This window comes from Megalops cyprinoides, chromosome 1 (genome assembly GCF_013368585.1).
Source record: "Megalops cyprinoides isolate fMegCyp1 chromosome 1, fMegCyp1.pri, whole genome shotgun sequence".
Lineage (NCBI taxonomy): Eukaryota > Metazoa > Chordata > Actinopteri > Elopiformes > Megalopidae > Megalops > Megalops cyprinoides.
In genome coordinates this window covers 46,301,150-46,325,924 of record NC_050583.1, presented here as the reverse complement: position 1 = coordinate 46,325,924, position 24,775 = coordinate 46,301,150, and the positions used below count along the sequence as shown (strand labels likewise).

Here is a 24,775-nt window from a genome sequence, read left to right as displayed (position 1 = left end):
CCTAGTGGGCTGTGAGGTATTGCATCTGAAGTGTAGTGTTAAAAATGTGGGAGGTGGCAGTCTCTTTACCTCGAGGTTTTGTGTGCTCCATGTGTTGAGTGTATTGGAGCGCAGGTCACGTCTGAGCCATTGAGGATCTATCACAGAGGGGCTCCCAAGTGCAGCTAAAAATGAAGCACAGAAACTAAACTGAAATTACAGCCATTCAAACCTAAATAGCCATGTTTCAACTCTCCCTCCCTCTTCCTCATCATAATCATACTTGGTATAATTGTGTCTTGTTTATGGGCCTATTTGACCTTTTTTGGAAGAGAGGCAGGATTAGCAAAGCTTTGTTACTTTGGCCTTCTCTTCTTCCAATCCAGATAGAACACGAACACCCAGCTGTTTCTGTTGGCTGTAAACAGCCCAGGGGTGGGGTTTTCGAGCTTGGGGCCTGGCCCTGCCCCTCTCCCCAGCACAGACAGCTTGTGCCCCTTAATAAAAACAACTGGGTGTAATTGTGGAGTAATTGAGGTGTAAGTGAACGTAATTGCAGCCTTTGGGCACGGTGTGCAGGCACGTTGCTACTATGCCGACTGCAGGCTGGGTGGCAGGGCTGGCCTGAGATGGCCAGTTCTTCCTTCCTGCGAGGAGTGGGATGGGGAGAGAGCAGGCCAAACGCATCATTAGCTCTGTTCCTAAAGATGTGTGTTTTTCGATCCGTCTCGATGAGTGTCTGAAGAGGGGTGTGGATGTGCTCGAGCTGGAGCCTGCAGCTCCATGTCCAGGGCTCTGAGGGAATTGGTGCTGAAAAGAGAGTACATTCCTGCCTTGTTCTCTCTCCCTCTCTCTCTCCCTTCCTCTCCATCACTCCTTGTTCTTTCTCTCTTCCTCCCTCCCTCCCGCTTTCCCTCTCTCTATCTCTGTCTCTGTCTTTTTCTCTTCCTCTGACTCCCTCTACCTCTCTCTCTGTCTCTGTCTCTTGCAGAGAGCTGTCCCGTAAATTTCAGTAAAACAGGTGTGCAGAGGTTTGCATCCTCTGTTCCTTTCTCGGTACAGTGTTTACCTGAGTTTGACCTTGGTTGTCCTCGGGGTTAGCCAATGAGGCGGGAGGGTGTGGTTTCTGCTGAAGTATGCGCAGTATAGAGGTGAGATCAGCAGGCTAAGGGACAAACGCAGTGATCCGCCATGTGCCGTCACTTCAGTGCACTCTGTTAGCTCTGTTAGCATGCTAGCCAGCACGGTCAAGCTTCCACTAGAGTCCCTCAGTATTAAAGAACATTTACACTTGCACAGTGCATGTGTGTATATCTGTGTGTGTGTGTGTGTATTACTACTGCTATTGACTAATCTGCAGTGTTTGCACACTGTAACTAGAAAGACCTGGTTAAGAGCTGTAGTAATTCTACATTTGTGATGAATAGTGGATACAGATTGTGTGCGTGTGTATTACTACTACTATTGACTAATCTGCAGTGTTTGCACACTGTAACTAGAAAGACCTGGTTAAGAGCTGTAATTCTACATTTGTGATGAATAGTGGATACAGACTGTGTGTGTGTCTGTGTGTGTCTGTGTGTGTCTGTGTGTGTGCGTGCGCACGCACGCACGTGTGTGTGCTTGTGTGTGCATCTGTGTGCATGTGTTTGGGATAGGAGCTCATCTGTGGGGGTGCTTGGGGTTCACCGAACTTAATCGATTGAGAGAATCAGGCAAAATTCAATCATTGAAATGGCAAGACTCACCCGCCTTCATCCAGCATGGCTGACCCCTGGGGCAGCGCTGCTAAGGAGAGGAAGGTGATCAGAATTAGAGCCATACCCCCCCAGGTTAATTTGTCTGTGGTAAAAATCAGTTGTAAGTTTTCAGAATTTTGCATTGACTCTCCTGGAAGGCATAATTGTATTGTACTACTCTTCAATCAGATACACTAAACAGGTTGATACACCATTGTGACACAGTTAAGATTTTATTTTCTCACTTTTAAATATGTGGGATTTAGTTGTGCGGGGCAGTAAACACGCTTTGAGGCCATCGGTGAGAGGAGTCACCTGTGCTCTGACCTGTGTGGGACGGAGGCGGCCGTGTCCCGCGGCATGCAACAGTGGCCCTGTGCGTGTGCTGGAGAGCAGAGCTGAAGAGCTGTTTACACATCATGAGGTGTAATCTGAACACACAGTTGGCAAGACCACAAAACCCAACCGCGCCGAGCTCGTGGGGAACGGAGGGTGCTCATTTCAGGGGCCTGCTTCTTCTCTGCCGTTTCCAAGACTGGCTCACGTTGAAAATCACTTTGCACTCGTCCTTAACCCCCCCCAAAAGCCCTCCCCCAAGGAAAAACCCCAAAACGCATTCTTAAGATGCACATCCGGCCGGGTTCCTTTTATAGAGCGCAGGCCTTAAATACAGACTACCAGCCTCTTGGCTTGCGGTCGTCTCCAGCCAGTGCTGGAATGCTGGGAACTATGTGATGCCACAGTGCTGCGAGTTGCCACCGTTCCGCTGCAGCATGAACCCGAACCTTTTGGCTGGTTGTCTGATTGGCTGATAGCTGGCTGGTTGGTTCGCTGATTGGTCAATTGGCGGTCTGGGCCAGTAGCACAGTGGGACTGATGAGGGAAAATGGCACCAAGGTGTCTCCGCACACCGTGTGTAGCCACGCCGATTTTTATTTTGGGTTATTTTGTTTCTTTGTGCTGGCGTAAGTGGCTGGCATGAAATCGCTGCAATTGATGGCATTTTATGCTCCCGGTGAGTCAGGGGAGAGCAACTGCGTTCTATTATTTCATTTCTTCTGCGTAAGTGTGGTTTTTCACTGTGTTTAACACCCTTAGTCCACTTCCTTTCTAGAAGGCGAAGTGTGGTTATTTGTCAGCGTAGATTGCAGATTTTTTTTTTAAATTAGCTGATATCCCATGTCAGAGAAGTTTTTGATGTTTTGTGTACAGGTTGTGTGTGTGTGTGTGTGTGTGTGTGTGTTTCTCAGTGGCTGCAGCATCCTGCTCTGACAGGATATAGGGTATCTACAGCTTTGGTGCGTCAGGTTGCTGTGTGCTGACCACGTGTTGACCGTACGCCCGCTCCCCTCTGTCTCTGCTCGAACCCGGGATGTTATGTATGGGCCCTGCTCCGCGGAGGCAATGGTGTGCACCTGAGGGGAGCGATCCCCGATTCGGCACATTCCTGCACCTCTTCCCCCCTTCCCCCTGTCCCCCACCCGGTACGGGGATGTGTCCCCCCTAATGACGCCCATCCATCAGTGGGGCGGCGTCTGCAAAATGAAGATGGATTGAATTAGTGCCAAGCGGGAGGGTTCAGTGAGGACTCGTAATTACAGTGTCAGGACAGCCCACGATGGCAACCTTAACACATCCAGCCGTGTTAATTACAGACTCCCTTTTACGGCCAGATTCACCTCATGTACTTCTTAATAACAAGTGACTGTTCCAGCCCTTTAGAAAGCATTAGCTAATTTCTGTGTGTGTGTGTGTTACTGGGCTGGGGCGGCGTGTGTGTCTCTGTGAGATGCAGGTTATTTTATTTATTCATATTTTTGACTGCTGCTCTTTTGTCACATATGCTGCTTGAATGGACCACACACACACACACACACACACACACACACACGTTATACAGTTTATATGTAGTGTGCTTGTCATGCAGGACATGTTTCTGCTCTCCTTCATAATGTAAGGAAGCATGTTGCGTGTGTGGTGGCAGTGTGTTCGGCCATCAGACCGACTGACTGCAGAGTGGGTCACGGCTACACTGGTGCATCCTGGGAGTCATGCAAGGAGCTACTTCCTGTTTGTGTCTCTGTGTCTCACATACCTACCCAAAACAATGGGGAGGGGGGGGGGGTAAAAAAGTAATAATAAAAAAAAAAAAAACATTACAGAGCTCTGTAGGAAATTAAAATTGGGATGAAGTGTTTCTAATTAAATAAGTCTCGGAAACTCCAGGAAATGGCTTAATTTCATATTAAAACACATGACTAGAGGATCTTAGCTAACCAATTAACCTCGGCACAGCTCATTAAAAACATTCTTTCATGGTGCACAGGAGTGACTTATCTGTGAACACGCGACTTGAAAGACAGAATTTGTAAACTCCAAACTCTGAGAGTAATTGGCAAGGTAGATATGAGCAGTTATTAATAAAGTGACACGGTATAACTTAAATTAACTGAAAATAAAAGTGCTGGAAATAAAAAAGTAATAATGTTGATTATGTTTAGTGTGTTCATATGAGAAAACATGACAGTGTTTTTATAAGGAAGAGGAAAGCAGTTATATTTCAGGAGCCGGTTTCTGAATATGTCAGATTTTCTCTGTGTTTGCCTGCACTCTAAAGGAATATTCTTGTGCTGTTATCAGTGACTTGTCTATTAGAGTTAAGGGTTAGCCTTGATTCTGTGATGGCTTCAGAATAGACAGCACATTTATTTTACTTTCGAAAAGGTAAAAGGATCCTTTTGAAAAAAAAACTGTCAATCTCATTTGCTCCAGAGAACGTGCACAATTACAAAGTAATTTTATTGATGATATAGAAAAAACTTTGCAAACTAAGTTAACTGCAGTCACACCAGGAAGATGATTTAAAAAAAGACAAGTGGCCTCACTGATGCATTAAATGGTAAATTGTATAGTATTTTTTCCTATTTTCCTTTAACTGAATGAAGGTCTTTAAGGAAGCACTTGAGTAAAGGAGCTTTTCAGCTCTTCCCCCGTTCACTGTCACAATCTAATGACCCAGTTTGTTTATGTTTTTGTGTGTGTCTATGTTTGTGTGCTTGTGTGGGGATTTTGTGTGTGTGTGTGTGTGTGTTACTTCAGCTCGACCCCCTCTTACCCTCCTTAAAGGACAGCAAGGGTTATTCTCTGCAAAATGGATCAATGCTTCACCTGAACACCCTCGCTTCTCTTCTCCTTGGAGCTTCTGCTTAAAGCAAGACACTCTGGGGAAAAATATAAATATATCACAGAGTGCATATGAAGATGAAACTCTGGGTGGGTGTTCTCTTGGCCATAACGGATGCCCTCACAGCAAAGCCCACCTGAGGCTTGTCCGTTCGTGTGCTTTCCCTGAGTTTTATCATTTTACCTGGTGTTCCTGCGCATGCTCCCCCCAGCCCTTTCCTCTAGCTCACCTGTGCTGCTAGCAGCATACCTGTTTCTCCACCTGCAGAGCGGTGCTGTCCTTTTCCTCTGTTTCTCCATCTCATTGATAGTCCATTAGTCTCCTGCCCCAGGGCATTATCGGCAGCCTGGTGTTTATTCAGAGATACGACATGATTGCATCTGTGCCTGTACCTTACCGACATTAGAAATAATTAACCCCATGCTCTTGTTATTTTTTATTCATTTTTAAAATAAAGGCTCTAATCGGTTAATGGGGTTTAGATCTATTTTTAAGTTCCATTTTGTACATGTTTGTGATTCTCTCCTGTGTGTTCTCAGGACAGACCTCCCTGTTAACTCCACACAAAGCACAACCTGCCAGCCCGTCTTTGTTAGCATGGTTCTGTCATCCCAATTTAGGGCTTAAAACCAAAAAAAAAATTATATTAATAGCAATATGAATACTAATGCGTGCGCCAAATGAGAAACACAGTTCTCTGCATCCCCCCCCTGTCCAAGTGTCACCAGCTTCAGATAATGCCCTGCTATAGTGGGTGTGACTCATGTTTTTCGCCTCTTGGTGATAGATGACACTGGCTATTATGTGGCAAAATTGTTCCAAAGTGTCCTTTCATAATTTGTACTAAATGACTCAGTGTTTACTTTTGAATACGCAAATACTGTTTGCACACACACTCACACCACGCTTTTGTTCCGTCATGGGCTGTTATCCGATTTAGGTTATGAACATGGGGGGGTTGGGGGGAGGGGGTTCAGTATCGATAAACAGAACATTTTTAAATCGGCAAAAAAAATTTGTTTATCTCTATGAATGGAAAAGTAATGTAACCACACAGGCAGTGTGCATCTGAACTCCTGCTGGCTGTGTCACAACACCCAGTTAACTACTTGTGTAGATTTATATAAATGGGTAAATGACGTTGAAGCATTAACCACCCGTGCTGTAAGCGCTGTAGAGCCTGTTTGCAGAGGTGAATGTCGGCTGTTGAGGGCAGGATTTGGCCGACATGGGCAGGCCGGGGATGTGGTGCGCTGGCCACATTGCACTTGGTTACACGTCACCCTTTTCTCCTTCACAAAAGCAAATGGGCACGAAATCCGACTAGCCCATTAAAGAGTGATATTTTCATCTGGCCGATTCTCGGCACTGCATCGGGTCTTGCGCCGCTCAGTGCCGGGAAAAGCCCGCTCTTTGACAGATAGTAGATATCCGCACCGTCGCTTGTTTAGACATTGCTGTCTTTTGTGACGTGGAAAAAAAAGACAGGCAAGAAAATAAAAAGCAACTAAATAATGTCAAAAGATCAGAAATCAATGTGCCGTAGGAATCTGAGCCGAGCCCTGGTGCGCGCGTTTTGTGTTTCTCCGCGCATTAGGTCCGCGAGAGTGTCTTAGGCGGGCGCTGGAGTTGCTTTTGTTCACCCCCTCGGAGATGTAACTCAAGCATGAGGAAGCCCTCTTCTAATGTTTGGATATCAGCAAAAATAGCCTTTTACTTAAAGGTTATGATCCGAGGTTTATTGGGTTACACATTCATCATGGTTTAAAAAAAAAAAAAAAAAAAACCTTGAGGGTTCATCATTCCAGCAAAGCAGGTTATTTTATGTGGAGGATCTTATTTCTGCGTAGTTCTGCATGGTTTGCATGAGTGCGTGGGGAGTGGTTATTTGTAATAAATTAATCAGAGAGTTCACAACATTAACAGAAAATGTTACGAAATTAAGGAAATTTGACTGTTTAAATTGAACTTTTCATTTGCATGTTTTGTGTGAAAATAATGATTCTTAATGCTGGTATTATTGTTAGTTGCTCTCAGCATTTTAATTATTTGTGTTTATTTAATTGTATAGATACATATATAAAATAAAATAAAATAATTATATATTACATTTTTTGAGCATGTGTAAACGTGTGGAAGCCTAGAAAACATAATGCATTGAGCGACAGATTATTACAGTCTATACTATTACGACTACTATGTTAAAATTAAGCTATTTTTTCGTCTATAAGCATATTACCATGTACATTTTCATATGCCGCAATTTATTATGAGTTTGAACAATCTAGTTCTAGCTTTATATTTAAGAGTATATTGTATTTTATATAACTGCTTTGTTTGAATTTGCAATTAGGGAGACGTTACAAGTTTACGAAGGAAAATCAATGGCCAATCGCAATTTCAGCCGCTGCTCCAACAGGGTTACTCTATCAAAACTAAAATCATCGCAACCTTTCAAGCTAGCTTGTTTAAGGCTTGTCGGCATTGTGTTGTGTTGTATTGTTTGTATTTATTTATTTATTTGTGTTGATGGGGACGGCTTTGCTTGGTGTACCAGGTTTCAGCCTCTGTGAGAGTTGTGATCTGTTATAATGAGAGGAAAAAACCCGGCCTGCTATACTTTGTGTGGCACACTGAGACTCGGAGATAGACACAGGATTAAAAAAAAAACAATTTCTGGACATTTCTAGAAGATAAATTTAATTTCTTTGCTATTTGGAGGTCTTCTTTGAAAATGCAATTGTAATGAACACATTCAGAAACCGGAGAATAGATTTACCCTCAGCTTCAAATAAGCCAGCGTTATCGGGCTCCGTCATTCACTCCTTCCTATTTTCGAGCTGCTAATTGATGTTTTTGATGTTGGCGAGAAAATTGAAGAAAATGTCATGTGTGAACCGGCGCGGAAGTTAATAAGATTGACTTCGTTGGCGGAATTCACAATGAGCGGAGAGACCGCATAATGGGACCGCTGCGCATTCGTGTGCTGCGTCTCAGGGAGAGCGAAATCGACACTTCGTGCTATAGGCCCGCCGGTCGATATGGAAAGATGGAACATTTGGGAAGGTTCCCTAATCTCGATCCTTCTTTTTTTGTTGTTTTTCTCTTTTTGTTGTTGTTGTTTCCCCGCTTTGGTGTGCGGAGCTGCTGATTCGGGTGTATAAGCAGCTGTTTATCCAGAGGGCTCCTGCCCCGGACCAAGCCAACACTTCTGAAGAGTCTCTCTGGGCCTCCCAACAATGCTCATTGTTTATGCTGTTTTGAGTTTGAAAGCCACAGAGCTTTAAAAAGGTTAGATTAAGATGTGTCTACAGATACACTAATATCAGTCAGGGTCATTGCATATGCTTGGGCAATGTGAAATAGAGCTCGAACTTAAATCCCTTAGAATAAAAGGATAGAAGCACCACCAAGGTAGCTCCATCTTGAGCCATTTATTGAGCGTTGGCCGAGAGCCGAGTTGAATCCATTGTTCTGAATTTCTCCCTTTCCTTTATATGTGTGAGATTGTATGAATAAATACTCTCATGCTTTTAGTTTTGTTTTTACTCTTTGATCATTTCACCGTGTTGCAGTTTTTTATAATTTTTATGTTTTTCCAATTATTTATTTATTTATCGATTTTATTTATTTGTCGATCCGCAATACGGCAAAACGTAATGGGGGTTTTTTTCTATGTTTTAATTAGGGGGCGGATTAGCCGAGTCTGGTTCAGCGGCTCTGATTAATTTTCTGGCCTTTAGGGGAATGCGCTAAAACCCCGAATACGGCCAGCAACCCCCAAGCGGTCTCTTTTTGAAGACACCGAACAAAATGTGGCCTCCGTCAGAGTTTGGCCTCGGAGGAGCTTGGGCAAGGGGACATTATTCTCGGAATAGCCAATTAATTCCGCTGGCAATGATCGGTTAGCGCTTCTTCTCCCCCCCCTCCTCCCCGACCCCCCCAAACACTCGCTATTTGAAATGCTAACACAATGAAATATTTTTTCATTGGTCTGTGTCCCTCGGCTAAGCCATAGCCGCGGGCGGAGAATTTCATCGACTGACGAGACCAGAGGCAGCACCGATAAAAAGGTTAACGTACGTGACATGCAACCGAATACAGGCGCTACCTTGAACTCGAAAGTTCTGTAACTTTTATTTGACTTTTTTTGTTAGCAAGGTAAGACTGCCGAGGACAGAAATAAAGCTATACGAATTCGCTTTTGTTGACTTGTGGGGGTGTGTTGGGGCGGGGGGGGATGTTAAAATTTCGATCTGACGTTTTTACGAAATGAGTCTACGTGTGAATTCTCCACCACAGGAAGATGACAAACTAGCCATTTTTTTATGTTAATAAGCATGTATCCTCATAATTAAAGTATGGATAATGAGCAGATATTTACAGCAGGAATATGATTTACGCTGTCACAGACTGAATTCATAAAGTCATAAATAACAAAATACAAAGAGAAAAGTATTGACCTTTTTAAATTGTAAAAATAAAAAGAAGACAAAGACTTATTTGACTCGACGAAAGGTAGTAGCTATTGACAAAGACGACACTCCCCCCTCCCCCCCCCCACAGTTAGTGGTGTGAACTATACATGTGACCTACTTACAATCTCTCGTATTCATTTTTATTTTAACATTCATTTATTTTGACTCCAGTATTTTTAAATGTATATACATTTTTTTATTTTTTATTATTTCTGGTCCTGCGCTAGCGTGCAGTGCTTCCAGCCGGCATGTGTGCTTTGTTTAGTAGGACGAAGCGAGCCGAGGCTGAGAGGCACACCTGTCACATATCAACAGAGGGATCCGTGTGTTTGGGGGGAGAAAAGGAGGTTTGGGGGGGTATAGGTGGGGAGGAACAAAACCCCCTCCTCAAATTGTTAGTAAAAGACACTGCCAAGGAATAGGTATGGACCCCCCCCCCCAACACACACGCACACACACACACACACACACACACACCCTCGTCTGTCTATGAGGAGTTAGGCAGGTGGCTCCCCATCGCTGAGACTTCATGACAACATGCCATTAGAAATAGTGGGTCTGTTGATCAATCCTGCCGACATGACAGCTTTGCCGCTAGGCCTGGCTCTTTGAGCGGCGGCGCTGTGCCTGCTTCTCTCCCATCTCCCCACACTAATTGGTGAAAGTTCTCCTGTATGCGCTTGTGGCACAGGCCTTTTTTTTTTCTCCTCCTTTTTTTTTTTCCACAACCAGGATCCCCCACACCCCACCCCACCCCCCCATTTTTTCTTTTACTTTAACATTGTCACAGTGGAAGTGATAACTTAAAGTTAGATATTGCAAGTGGGTTAAAAAAAAAGAACAGTAGTAAAAGAATATCTCTACCGTAGGCAATGTTACATATTGAGGATTATTAGCTGTTGGGTAATACACCCCATCCAGTTGTGAGTGGAACATGAACAGTGTCAGGGTTTTTATTGATAATTGTTAAATGTAGAATGGCAACAATACCTCTGGCAATTGATAAAAATGATCACTACCTGATACTACAATATGTAGTAATACTAATAATATTAACAGCCCTGATATGGCCAAAACTTCAGATGATAGCTGTAAATAATAATGAAGACAGTAGTTACTAGAAACCCATTTTTGTGAATTATATTTAAAAAAAAAAAAACGTGAATGCATTTTTGATATTAAGATCAAATATTAATTGAATTAGCTTCACGGTGGAAAACGGCAAGGCTTTTAAAGCTCGGCAGGCTTTCACACACGATCGTGTGTGTGTTCTTGCTTTGTTTGCGGCTGCGTGTTAACTTGCGGTGTGCTGCGTGTTGCGTTAGTGGAGATTCTCTCTCTGCCCTGACTGTTGTGTGCATCTTCGCCATTACCTTTTTGATCTTCTCGCGTCTCCCATCAAAGTACATAAGAGCCCTCCACTTTGATACTCGTTATGTGTAAATAAATTAGTGAGAGGAATATTGTGTTAAATATTAAGCTGTCTGGCATTTGCCGGTTATTTCTTCCTGATTCTTGTGAGTTAGGTCTGACACTGGACTGAGCAAGCAGAACTCCCTGAGAGAAGGATTCTGTGTGCAAACACGTCCTTGTGACTTACTGTACACATACAAGGCAGCTGAGCAATGCACTGAATTTAAAATCCATTATTTTATTTTTAATGTGCTGTTTACAGTGTAAAAAAAAATCTTTTTGATTGTGTCCCGGGATTAAAGGAATTAACCTGATGAAAAGGTTGACATTGTTGAGTGACCCAAAGCCGTTTTCCGTGCAAGACGCAATTTTTGGGTGCTGGTTAAGGGCATTTCTTCCAACCAAATAAATAAGCAAGCGATCTGTATGTTACTAAAGGTTGTGTTTTCATTTTTCTGATTGTGAGATACATCCGTAAATGAATCATTACATGGAAACATAATTTAAAAGTAAAACCCGCAAGAATCATCATGTCATCATTTGGGTTCAAGTTCAGCCTGCGGTACGACGCACTGAGCCCAGCTAGCTTTTTCATTTTAGGTTTTTTTCTTCCCCTCCAGATGGTATCTTTTTTCCCTCGTTCTAATCATCTATCTAAGGCGTCGATCTCTCTTTTTCGCCGCTAATATGTGGCAGAGTGTACCCCCACCCAGTGGTGTAAAAGGAGAAGTCTGAGCGGGGTCCGTCAGGGTGTTGCGGCGGGCAGCCTCGGGCCACGCAGGAACACTTCCCTTCACAATCTCCATGTTTTATTCAGAATTATTCATTGTTCTTCATAAACACATAGTATTACACATTGGAAATTCTGTTTGGAAAGGCGCTGTCTTGAGCGGTATGGAATTGTAAAGTCGATGCCCTTTGATTGAATAGAATGGGATTTTTGCGCATCTGTGTTGTGATGTTTAATAAGATGGTGTGTTTTTTGTGCGCGTGTGCGTGAGTGTGTTGCACGTTGAAAAGAGAAATGTGCGTTTTCTTTAGGTGAGCAGGATGGTGGCCAGGCAGAAACAGATCATTGTGTGATCCGCTGGTTGTTTCTGAAAGCTGACTGCCTAGCTGTATGATGTGGGCCGTGTGTGTGTGTGTGTGTGTGTGTGTGTGTGTGTGTGTGTGTGTGTGTGTGTGTGCGTGTGTATGTGTGTAACTCTCAGGGAGGTCCGTGTGTGATATTGTTTTCTTTTGCATTCATCATTTGTTAAATCTCACACAATTAACATTATCAAGTTGTCGGCCGGTTCTGAATCAGATGTGACTCTCGGTGAAGGACGAGCTTACGGCGGATCGGGCTTTTCCAAAGCCCTCTCCAGATCCGAGCCGAGGATCAAAGCGGCTTGTTTTATGTGGCTGTGCGAGACTTTGAAGTCTCAGAGTCACCTACAGCACTCACTTCATCAAGTTCACTAGTGTCTTAATAGCAGATCAATAAGTTTCAAAGTCGGAGAGTTAATTTGATACTCGGGCTGAAGCCATCACGCTGTGTTGGCAGCACGTCGGCATGGCGATGGCCGGGAAGAGCCGGTGCCGCTGGAGGTGCGTTTTATCCTCCCTGCACACAGCGCGTCGTGCGCCGCGGCTTTCACTGCGCGTTCTGCACACACTGCGTAAACACAAGCGATGAGCTTTTTTCTTCTTTTATCTTTACGTACAAGTGTGAATCTGTGTACAGTGTGCAACATGCATTTATGTGCGTGATTACAGAACATATGTATTTCATTCATTTGTATCATTTTCACTGTCAAAAATAGATACTGTAGATAATTATTATTCAATAGTAACTATTATATTTCATATTCATACTGCTGATATAATAATAATAATTGTTATTATTATTATTGCTATTCTCATAAATACTTCCAACAATAATAAAATGAACAATAATTACAGTAATATTTATTACCACTATGTTTGATTATCTGTGTAATTATTATTAGTAGTATTTATATTTGTATGAATGAACCTCTTTGATTCATCCGTTTTTTAATGCTTAGGGAGGTAAATGCTTTGGATCATGTTTAATGTCAGCATGAGCAGAACTGGAATATGAAAATGACAGTTACAAGTGCCTTTGTTTCTACTTGAGTGGCATAATAAACAAGCAAACAGAAAACCTGTTTTGTTTTGAACATTATTTTAAATCCAGTCTAAAGACGTGTCTCGGTGCCTCGCATAATTCTGGAATTAAAAGCAGTCCCCTGCAAAACAGTTACTCTTCATGTTCATTTCTTTATAAATTGTGATATTGACAATTATGAAATTGAAAATATGCCTGTAATATTCCTAAAAAATATTACATTATTGCATCTGCCCCATAATTTAGTAAACTGTTGGGAATTAAATTTCCTGAATATGCGGCGCCCTTTGTTTTAATTCCGAAGCATTTCGCGAGTATGGTGACGGGCTGTGCAAAACCTGCGACGCCGGCGGCTTCGGAGCAAAAACGGCGAAAAAAATCGGGAGAATCTTAAGCCGCTTTTTTTGTTTTGTTTTTGTTTCTTCTTCTTCTCCCCATTTTGGTAAAGACTCTGCCATCTGCATTTGCAGCCCTGGGCGGCTGGGACGAGGGGTCAGGTTGGTACCTCCAGAACAAAACTCCAATTTAGAATGTTCATCTAAGGGTTGCTAATGGTATTAGGGGGCCAACAGGGCGGTCAGCAGGATCCAGCTATTCTGCGCCGAGGCCACTGTTTGACCCAGACCCTCAGCGATTCTTCGGTCTGATAGTATTAGTGCCCGCATCTGTCATTTTTCATACCCCTTCCACCCCCTAACCCCCCCTTTAACTTTTTGCAATATTTTTTTTAATTGTGTTTAAAAGAGGGAAAAAAACGCAAGTCTTTAAACTTAAAGATTTGTGGTAGCTTCTCCCCCTTACGGGAGAATCGTGCAGGCAAACTTACGGTAAACGGTACGAATAACGCTCGCAGGGAGACACCTTGCGCCGTGTAGCTTTCCTTTTCAGTTCTTTCTTCCTTTTTTTCCTTTCATATTTTGTTACAAGTTGCGGAACCCAAACAAAAAAGCTGTTTTTTCACCATTTAAGATCTTCTTCTTTTGCGTTTTTTTTAAACCATGTACACCAGAAGGATCACCCTGTCAGTAAGCAGCTGGATCGAGTTGTGTTAAATGGCATGTTACTTTGTTAATTTCTCAAAGAAGCAATCGCAGGTAAGGGGGCTATTGATGGTGGCAGATTGTTGTAGACAAGGCTGTAAGTGTGTGTGTTAAGTAAATTGATGTTCTCTTTTTTAATTCAAGCATATGGTGTTAAATGTTGCTTTGGGAGCACGTGGAGATGGAGCCTTTGCCAAGATTGAAAGCTTGACGGACTTTTCTTTTGTACAAATACACTGCATATAAATTTCATACGTGTGTATGTTTTTTCTGTTTTGCTGGGAAATTGAAATCTGGTCGTAATTTATATGCTTGCATTGGAGACGGGGAGGTCTTGGTGTGGGTGAAAGCATTTTGGGTGGTCAGGGGGATGGCGATTGATGAAGGTGTTTCTTGTTGAATTGGTGTAAGAATTATTTCCTGCGCTGCCTGTGTTTATTATTTCCTTCTGTTAAAATTAACGGTCGGATGATATCGTCCCAGGCGAGTCCAAATAGGGATCCTCAAACTGCAGATTCTGGATGAAAAAACGCTCTCCTTAGAACTGTGAATAAAAATCTTTTGGACGGCTGTCGCAAAAAATGTGCCATTTGTGGTTTGGGTGCTTTCCGTAAAATGCTGAATTTGTGAGTTGGAATATTGCTACACGCCCCCCCCCCCCCCCCCTCCCCACCCACCCCCCAGCAGTTCACGCACAGTAAAATCTTGCTTCATTAAAAGTGTATTAATCTGGTCTCTTTTCTCTTGGGAGACACCTTAAGATGATATTGTGTCTTTTTCTTTAAATTGTTGGGGAAAAAAAAATCTCGCAGATTTGGTCCCTGTCAGTCAGAAATAATTGTGTTCTTAATCTTGTCCCTGATGGATGACTTGGAGTTCAACAACGGGCCAGCTCCAATGACAAATACAATATTAATATTCATTAACTGCTTTGACAATGCTAATTTTGATGCAGTAGTAAAGGCCGTTCCAAAGTTAGCGGCCAAAGCATCAGAGCTGTGCAAGGTGGCAGGATAATTTGTGCTGGTTTACTGAGCTGAAGGCTTTTAAAGTCTTTAGCAAAAAAAAAGCTAGGTACCACAAACAAAATAAAAGCGAATCGGGAAAGTTCTGAAGCATTGGAAGGCAGGACTGCGGAAGTAACACGATCAAGAGTCTCTGCTAAAATTTGACACCTCCGATGCAGCATCTTTGAGCGAATTTTTTTTTTTTTTTTAACAAAAGTTGCAACATAAAAAAAGGCATAACATGGTAAGTCAGCACATTCTCGATTTTGTTTAATCTTTTTGATCTTTTCAATTATCGCTATTTGAAGATCAATAGTAATTTTTTTCTGCTATGGTTAAAAGGCGCCCAGCGGTGGTTTGGAGTGTGTTCGGATCGCGGCTTTAAGAGCAGGGTTCCTCTCTTATTGCCATTAGTTGGTCGTGTTAAATTTTCAATTGCCACTGCTTCTGAAATTAATGTGAGTTGTTTTTTTTTTTTTTTGTTTTGGTTTTTTTTTTGGGTGTCATTTTGTTTTTTGTTTGGGGGTTGTTTTGCTGCAGATTTGTCTGTTTGATTTTCAAGTTTTGGTCCTTTGCTTCTGTGTCTTTAAAGAAAGCCGTGCAACTCGCAAAGTGATGACAATGTGTTCCATTCTTTTTGGTTAAAAAAGGTTCTCATTTATCTTTGGCTGTATTTATATTTCCCTGTTTCTACATCAAAATTGTGGGCAAGCGAAAGGCAGGACCCCGGGCAGGGTGGCGGTGCCTCCTTCACTGGGATTACTCTCTGCTTTTGCTTTTTACAGCTTTGTTTTTATTTTGTTTTCGTACCCGACCTGTGAGACGGCCGACGCGTTTAGGATTAATGACACCGCGGAGGACACCTACTGCTCAAGTTTAGCCAAGTTAGGGGTCACTTCTATAGAACCATCTTGAGTACCTTTATGTTTGCCAAGCCATGGAAGGAAGAGAAAACCTTTTTTTTTTCTTTTTTGTTCTTTCAACTTATCAAAGAAAGAAAGATGGACACAAAAGAGCTTATTAAGGGGGATCGGAGGATGGGTGTTGAGGGGCAGAATCGCCGCAGTGCAGGCGCGTTTAATTCTGTGAATGGAGCGTTCGGGCTCTCCGGCAGCGGATCTGCTTTCGGGTGCCTGTGTGGCTTGGCTTGTCTCCTCTCGGCTTTTGTTATCGGCTCGGGCGATCTGGCCGGCGGACCGCCGTTGGTAAGGTGCTGCCCTCCAGTGGATTCCTTGATGACAGTGTAATGTGTATCTTGTGTAGTGTGCGCTCTACAGCAAGTGGCAGCATGCTTGTTATAACCAGGAATCCAGACACATCGCTGCCTATCCCAAACCAAGCTGCACTAAATGGTAAGCTCTACTTTTTCATTTTGTTAAGTAATCTTTTATTTTAAGTACCACATCTGTGTGTGGACTTCTTATTTCCTTTTTTAAATTATTATTTTTAATTATCTTAGTTTAACACAGTCTGTTTTGCACGTGTAAGCTATTTAGGAACAGGAACAGGTTTGAAATTTGATCATGAAAGCTTACATCTTTGTGTAGTTCTTTGTCTCAGAAAATGAGGTTGAATTTCATTTTAGGATCTGTGTATTTTTTTTTTTCGTAGGTTTTGTATACTTTTTTATGCGTTAAAAAATTGGCACTTGGATTTATAACAGAAGTGCCTTTAATTTCCATAGAAAATTTTCTTAACATATGCAGCTGTAAATATCGTTATTGTCAGTTTTTTGTGTCACTTTTTTTTTTTTTAATTTTATGTTGAGAAATTATTGATTTAAATTTTCAAGAGGGAAAGTTAATGGTTTTTTTGTTAATTTCTTGTGTTTGGTTCACTCAAAGTGTCTGGCAGGATGCTCTCAGTAATGTTCAGTAGTTTAGCATCTTCCACAACCAAGTAAACGGATAGCACTCTGTGTGTGTGTGTGTGTGTGTGTGTGGCATTAGCAGGTGGGCAGCAGTATATGTGTGTGCTTTTTAAATTGTCTCCTCTGATTTAGTTCAAAGTTAAGCGTGAATGCGTGCCTCTCCATTGTAGTTAACTCGGCCTTCCTCATCTTCATTTTGTTTTAAATGTATTGTTCTTGCTCTTTGTTACACTTTTTTCCCCGCACTCTCCTGTCCCGAGTGAGCAGTGTGCGTGGCGTGTCAGGGCCCGCGGGTCGGCTCGTCGCCATGGTCGCGGTACTGAAGGCATGGCGCGTGTGACAAAGAGCCGGCCGTGTGCGGGCGGTGGAGGGAGGGAGGGAGGGGAGGTAATTAGCCGCCGTGCGGTTGTGGCGCTTTGGCGTGTCGCGCTGGACACTTGCAGCTTTTGTTATTTCCGTGTAAAAGGAAATTCTGGTGGTTTTGTTTCGCTTGTGCGCGCGGAGGGCCGGGAGATCACTGGCGGGAAGTTGCACACGCTAGGCAGGCGAGCAAAGAGAAAAGGAGCAGCGTGGAAAAAGCATTTGTTTTTTTTTTTTTTTTAATTTTGTTTCAGATCTTTTTTTGTTCATTTTTGTTTTGTGTTTTTTCCATTTCAGTTGCAGTGCTGAAAAAGTCAAAAATAAATTATTTGGTGTGTATTTTATGATGTCTTTATTTGCTCTGACTAATAACTTATAAAATGCAATTATAACATACTGCAAGAAAAGTTTGGAAAAGAAATATGTACGGTGTTTTTTACAGTCTAGAAATGTAGAAATGTATAGTAATAATTCTTAAATGCTCTCTCTGAAAATTGCTGAAGGTGTGTTTTTACTTTGTGTTTTTTTTTCCACATCTCTCTTGTGTTTTAAAATTATTTTTGCTGGATATAGAAGAGGCAGAATGAAAACATGGATGTCTTGCTGGTTGATCAACTTTCTAAAATAGCCGAGCCACCTGAATTAGGGCTAAAGATATGCCCTAATTATGATATGTGTCTCTCAACGGTGACACCGCACTGGTCCCGAGTCGGGTTTCTCAGAGATGGAGGGTTAGGGTGCACTGGCAGAAGCCCTAAATATGGGGGGTCAGCATTTGGGGGGGGGTGGGTGCTGGGAGCCTCCCTGAGCTGTACATTGTGGAGTGTGATTTCAATACAATAAAGTAAAAATGAAAGAATGAAACATGTGGAACTCAAACCCTGGCCCTTTGACAGTGTAGGGAGCCTCTGGCAGCTTTCTCTCAGGGACTCTTCCTCCTCTTCTTCCTCCTCTTTGCTCTCCCCCTCTTCTTGTTCCACTTCTAAAAAAAAAAAAAAAAAGAAAAAAAAACCCGTAAGAGAAGGAGCAATGTGTTGTAAAAAGCGCGTGATGTAGATGTCACAGCGTGTCAAAGTGACACGAGAAAAATCCCCTCTGAGGAAGTGCAGGTTTTTTTGTTTTTTTTTTTTTTTTTGTGAGGGGACCTGCAGCACCACAGATAAATGACTGCCTGCTCCAGCTTGCTGATCTCACGCTCTCCTCCCGGATGCTGTGGTGGCGTACCTTTCTTCTTCTCCTCCTCCTTCTTCCTCCCTCCTTCGCCCGTGTCCTCTGTCTGCCTGCTTTATCCGGTGGTCGCCGACGCTTTGCGCCCGGCCCTTCTTTTCGGGGCGTCCTGATGGATCTCCGATGGTGAGCCTGTACGCGGCAGGGCGCAGCTCTGGGGTCGGCTGAGACAAACGTTTGTTTTGTCTCGTTTTTTTTTTGTTGTTGTTGTTGTTGTTGCTGCAGCTGTTTTATCTCCGTTCATTTTTTTTTGCTGGCGGGAAGATTATATCGGAGCACTCCACTGCGCTAGGAGTCACGACCCAAATAGTTCACCGCCCCCTACCCCCCCTCCCACCCCCAAACCTGTCCCCTCTCTCTGCTCCCGCTGTCGGGCGGTGGGTAGCCCAGGCAGCCCAGCCGCGGCGTGACCTGCATGCAGCAGGTCAGGCCACGCCCGCCGCCAGGTCAGGCCGCCAAACTCCACTTCATCTCCAGCGAGGCTTTTTTATTTATCCATGAATTATTTTAATTGATTTATTTATTAATTTTTAAAGTACGTTTTGGAAAGATTTCATATAAAGCGGTGCGGGACAGTAAACAAGTGCAGCAGTTTGCATGTGCGGGAGAGAGGGGGCGCCCCTCCCAAGGCTGCGTTCGGGGGACGTGCGCGGGACAGAGGGGGACAGGCCCACCCCTCAGGTGGAGGGACAGTGGGGATGTTCCCACGGGATACGGTTTCCGTGGGGATGGAAGAGGTGAGCTGCAAAGGGGGGCTGGTCTCCTCGGGCTTCTCCCTGCTCCAGCACATCGGGTGCTGGCATCTGAACCTCAGCTGCTGGGTGAGTAGGCTCTCCTCTGCCTCCCTCTCTGACTGCCCTCTGTCACCCTCCCAAAACTTTGCATCTGCCAGTTTGCTGCGATGAGCTGAAACCCAGAAGCCGCAGAGCTGGGGTGCGGGGTGCGGAAATCCGCGGGAGGTCTGGGCGACCCCGTCCTCGTCTGCTTCAAAGTTGCATGAAAGCCCTGTGATTTTTTTTAAAGGAGAGATTCCTCTCTTCCTCTTTTTTGTAGAGGGGGGTGGTGGGAGGGGGGGCAGAGTGGTTTGTGGGGGTGGGGGTTGGGCATGGTGGTGTGTGCGTGTGCGTGTGCGTGTGTGTGTGTGTGTGTGTGTGTGTGTGTGTGTGTGTGTGTGTGTGTGTGTGTGGGATGTAAGGACTTTTTAATGAGTGGTGCCAGTGTGCTTCAGTTTATGCTCTGCTGTGTGATTTTTTTAAACTATTTTTAAAGCACTCGGTACTCGGTTACGTCTGTGAACTGTGGATTTGCGTCGTGTTGCATATAGTAAGTGTAAAAGACAGCCGTTACTGTCTGAAATGCCATTGTTCTTTTGTCTGTCAGAACTCTCAGCACAAATATCTCCAGATCCTAGGAAATTTTTTTATGGGTTTTTTTTTGTATTTTTTTAGATATTTCTACAAAATATCTATTTTACATAAATTTACCTTTTCAAACAGTGTTTTTAAGTTGATAAATTTAAGCTTAGAATAACTTGCGCACATTGTAGATATCATCAACACGATATATGATTTTTACATGTATTATGAGTTTAGTTACATGTTAAATATTCCTGGTTTTGTGTCACTATTGAATTGAAATAACAATTGTACATTTCTACAAACTGCAAAATGCAACTGAATGTGAGAAAATGGGTGAATTTTACAGGACGATTGCAGGAAAATGTTTCTTTTTCGGCTCTTTCATCTTTTGCAGAAATATGATTCATGTTCAGGATGCGCTCCTTGTGTCAGCCAACCTGGTTTGCTGTAAACCTGCTAAAATCCTCCCAAAACAAACCCCAGGACAGCTCCCCTCTCTCAGGTGTGCAGGGGCAGGCATTTGGCCGCGGAGTGTGGTGGGAGGGGCGCTGTAAAGCGGGGGGTTTGGCTCCTCTGCCGGGGCTCGGCTCCCAAGGAGAGCCGGGTCTCTGCGCACGAAAGCAGCAGCAGTGAGTGACAGGTCCTGTGTGATCTCTCACTCTCCTGCTCCCAGATTCAGCAATAATAAAAAAAAACAAAAAGCAGCACAGATCTCTCTGAGGTAAAGAAAAGGAAAACGCTAACGTCATGTAATTATTAGGGAAATTGTTTTTTTTTTTTTTTATTAACAGCTTTGTGCTTTATCTCGTTTAAAAAAAAAAAAGTTAAAGCCAAGTAAAGAACATATTTTGGGTAATTTAACAGAAAAACAGTTTTGATGCTTAGTGCATATATTTCTGGATAAAAGAGAAGCACATGCAGATGACACTGAAGTCTCTGGCCCAGATAACACACCATCATTCTCTGCATCACAGGCCCAGCCTGTCATTGCAGTAAAGTGAATAGATTAACTTTTAAACCTACTCCTGTCCCTGGTGCAAACAGCGCTCTGATTATTCTACTTTTTCTCAGATAGAAACGCTGGTAGGAGCTGAGTGATGGAGTAGGGACCAGGAGGCCTGTGTTCTTCCCTGGGGGGGTGTTTCTGTGTAACCGATGGGCCACAACAATAAGCTGTGTGTGTGTGTGTGTGTGTGTGTGTGTGTTAAATAGTGCTGAAGTTGCTTCTGTTTAAATTCTTAAATTTGAAGTATATGTTCTTAAATGTGAAATGATGTATCTAATCTGTTTCTGGGCAGTTCAAGTGTAATCGGATTTTTTGGGTTGTTTCTCTTCCAGTATATCTGGTCTTGCGGTGTGACGATACTGTGCAGAAAGGGGACAGTGTGTTAGTGGATGTGTCAGTGCACACAAATGTGTCAGTGCGCACAGCTTTCAGGAACCCTGAAGCAGGATGAGGCTCCTCTGGGGAGCACTTCTGATTGGCTGCTCAGGTCATACTTTCTCTTTTCCTTCCTGGCGCTCTTGCATGGTTTCAGCTGAGGATGCTGGCTTTGACAAAGTGTTTTTAGATGGGGAACGCAGGTGCCCCTGTGCCACTGTACGTGCTCACACAAACACACACGCATTCACGCGCACACTCGCACACATTCATACATACTCACGTGACAGCTTCTAATGTATCAGATAATTTTTCCTCCTGACCTGAAAGTACAAGCAACATCAGGCTAATGCCAGCAAGGAACGACATACAGAAGTCTGTAAGAAAGTTAGACAGGAACATGGGAATTTACCCACATCCTTTCTCTCCCTCTCTTTTTCCTGCTCAGGGTGTCTCTCACACACACACTCAGCCGCACTGTCACGTACGCACTCTCACGCAGATAGAGCAGACAGCGTTTTTTTCTGCTCCTTGTCACCCTGAGCTCTTGGACGCGGGCCCTCGGAGTGTCTCCTTATCGCCTCACGTGTTTGGCTGCTTTCTGCTTACACAGGAATTTGCTGGCCTGAGAGCCCCCTATCCATCACCCCGCGCCCAAAACGGCAGCTCTGCTCGTTAGACACCTCCAGCAGCAGTGACATGCCCTCGTGGCATGGCATACAGCGCAGAGATACGCGCTCACCCCCACCCCCACCCCCACGGCTTTCTCAGAGACGGGGGGACTCGGAGGACACATTTCGTCTTAGTCTCAGAAAGTTGTCGCGCCCTTTTCTGCATCCTTCTCTTTCTCATATTTAGTTTTTTTTGTTTTTGTTTTTTTTTTTTTTTTGGTGTGCATGCTCTAAACGGCCGTGTTTTTGGTGTTAACTGGGTGGGTAAGTGTTTGCGTTGCGATGTGTCAGCGCCTCCTGAGGAGCTGCATTAGCCCCCTCATTGTCTGCCCCGAACCCACATTCACTTCATCACCAGAGCCCGGCGCATTGTGACACCACAATGAGGGGTCGCGACCCCTGGCCTCCCACAGACTCTGTCAATTACCATTAATGGAATGACATTCTGCTTAATGGCCATGCTGAAACGGCCTGCACACACACACACACACACACACACAGGCAGGAACACATGCACACATGCAGGAACTCGCACATACTCACACACACACACACACACACAGCCTCTCTCATGGTGCACGCTGTGTAGCTGTAGCGCCAGGCCGGATGACAGAGCCACTTTCAGTCAGAGCAGCTGTGCTTTGACTCCCTCCCTCTGGTTCTGTTGTTTGTGCACAGCATGTGAACTTTTAACCAGCTCATCCTTTGACAATATCTTTGCGTTTTTACACTGATCTTTTTTTATTGTTTTTATTGTAAATAATGGTGTAGAGTAGTTTTGTGGGGGTGTGTGAGGGGTTTATTGTAAGTTGTTGCATAATGGACGTTATGTAGTCATTCCATATCTGGCAGGAAGCACTCAATCAGCTCTGCTCTAAAGATCTCGTTTTCAATAGGCCTGTGGATAGGCGGCCTTACACTGCAGCTAATCCCATCTTTGTGTGTGTGTGTGTGTGCGTGTGTGCGTGTGCGTGTGTGCGCACCCATCCACATGTGTGTGTGGTCGCACTTGGAAGTTGCTGGAGGTGAAAGCTCAGACCAGTTGATTTTCTTTTTCTCCTCTCTTTCTTTTTGGACGTTGGGGGGTGGGGGTGTAGTCGTGGGTGGCGCTGACAGTGTGGCAGTCAGGAACAGGAAGTCATCTCTCCCTCTGTTCCTGTGATTCTTGGAGAGGGTTCGGAGAGGCGGAGAAAGGCCTCCTGCATACCCCCCTCATTGTGCTGCCACCACAGTGTGTGTCTGCCTTTGTGTGGCATAGCGTTAAGGTGTGTGCGGGGGGGGGGGATTTCGAGTGCTTTCACTCTGGAAGGGAGGCCTGGTCTCGGGGGCCTTCAGCATGCAGGAGGGACGGGTAACATGGAATTAGGGAAGGGGGGGGGGGGGGGGGGGGGGGGTCATGTAGGAAGTCTTTTTGGGGTTGATAAGTGAGTTGGAAATGTTCTTTGAGTGAAGAGACCACAGGTATTATGATATTGTCCTGTTAATTGTTGATTTATTTTATTACATGTAAGTGCAATATTATGTGAATGTTGGGAATTTTTTAATAGTTTGTAGTTGAATAGTTTTATTTCTCGATTTCTTTGTGGCTAATGTAGTGTTGAGCTGAGTGTGGTTCTGTCACCCCCCCATGGGGTTAGGCCACCTCCTTAGGCTCAGCTCAGTCGATTTTAACCTGTGATAGTGTGGTTTCTGTACACAGAACGTGAGACATTTGTGTTTGCTTTAACATTACAGCTGGCAAACGGGAAATGATCTTTCCCTGCAGAGTTTTGGTGAATTTCCTGGTGGGTGCTGCAGTTGTGTAGTTTACTGTGCAGCGTATTTGGTGGCAGACAGGGGGCGGGTCATGCTGGGAGGAGAGACCCCCCCCCCCCCCCCCCACCTGCTCACCTCGTTGCTTCCATCAGTTTTCGCTGGTAAAAGCAGGGGGTGGGTGGGGGGGGTTGGACAATATTGCCACTTTTAGGACAGTACTGGGGGGGAGGGGGGCTCCAGGCTTCGCCACATTTCAGTGGTGCTGCCAGTTCTCCAGGCAGTAGAGGTCAGGGGTCACCAGTGGAGGTTGTGAAGGACAGACCTTCTTTTAGTAAAGAGGCAGCAGAGTGGAGGCGTAGCACAGCACTCTGCCCAGGGCTCATTACTGCTGCTGCAACTCCCAGCGGGAAGAGTTTACACCACGCACATACACGCACGCGCACACACACACACACACACACACACACACACACACACACACACATACTCACACGCACGCACACGGACGCATGCATACACACGCACACACTCACACATGCTCAAACACGCACACGCATACACACACACACTCACTCTCACACACTTACACATACACTCTCACACACTCACACTCACATAATCATACACACAGCCTCTGAACTGTGCATAGTCAGCAGCTTGGAGCTTGTGCTGAACTTGACCCACATAACTGAAATATTACACTCTGAGCTGGTGTGAAAGGATCTGACACACACACACACATGCACACACTCACAGACATGCACACAGCCATGTAGGCGCTCAGATACACAAATACATACACGCACACACATCCAGGTAAGTGCACGCGCGCATACACACACAGGTGCATATGCACATGGTAGATGCATGGTTGGGAATAAGCTTTGTTAAAACAAAGGTCCTGCTGTGTGGTTAGCGGCCAACATAATCTCTCCCTCCCTAGTGGAGAGGAGTGGGGGGTTACTGTAGCTCCTGGTGGTGGTGTGTGGGCTCGGGAAGCCAGGCTGATAGACCGCATGGCTGCCTATGGTCTGCGCGCTGTGTTTTAAAGGACGGGCAGATCCTGCAGTAACTGTGATGTAAATCAGTTGCCCAGTCTGCTGAATGCTCGGGCAGTAGATGGCTATTCGCTGGAATGCTGAATAGAGGCCCTGACAAAGGAGCCCATTTCAATGGTTTACT

General features: G+C 44.4%; 1 protein-coding gene across 20 annotated transcripts in view; it reads left to right on the top strand.

The window, feature by feature from the left end:
- Positions 1-24,775, top strand: part of tcf7l2 (transcription factor 7 like 2) — a 96,771-nt gene that overhangs the window by 49,159 nt on the left and 22,837 nt on the right. For 2 of the 20 annotated variants that reach the window (XM_036549595.1, XM_036549605.1), the window contains exon 1: positions 19,121-19,249. The exons of the other annotated variants lie outside the window; for them this stretch is intronic. In XM_036549595.1, coding sequence (XP_036405488.1) covers positions 19,127-19,249 — 123 coding nt within the window. In that variant the 5' untranslated portion in view covers positions 19,121-19,126. Of the gene's footprint in view, positions 1-19,120; positions 19,250-24,775 lie in introns of those variants that run through there. 20 annotated transcript variants of the gene reach the window in all.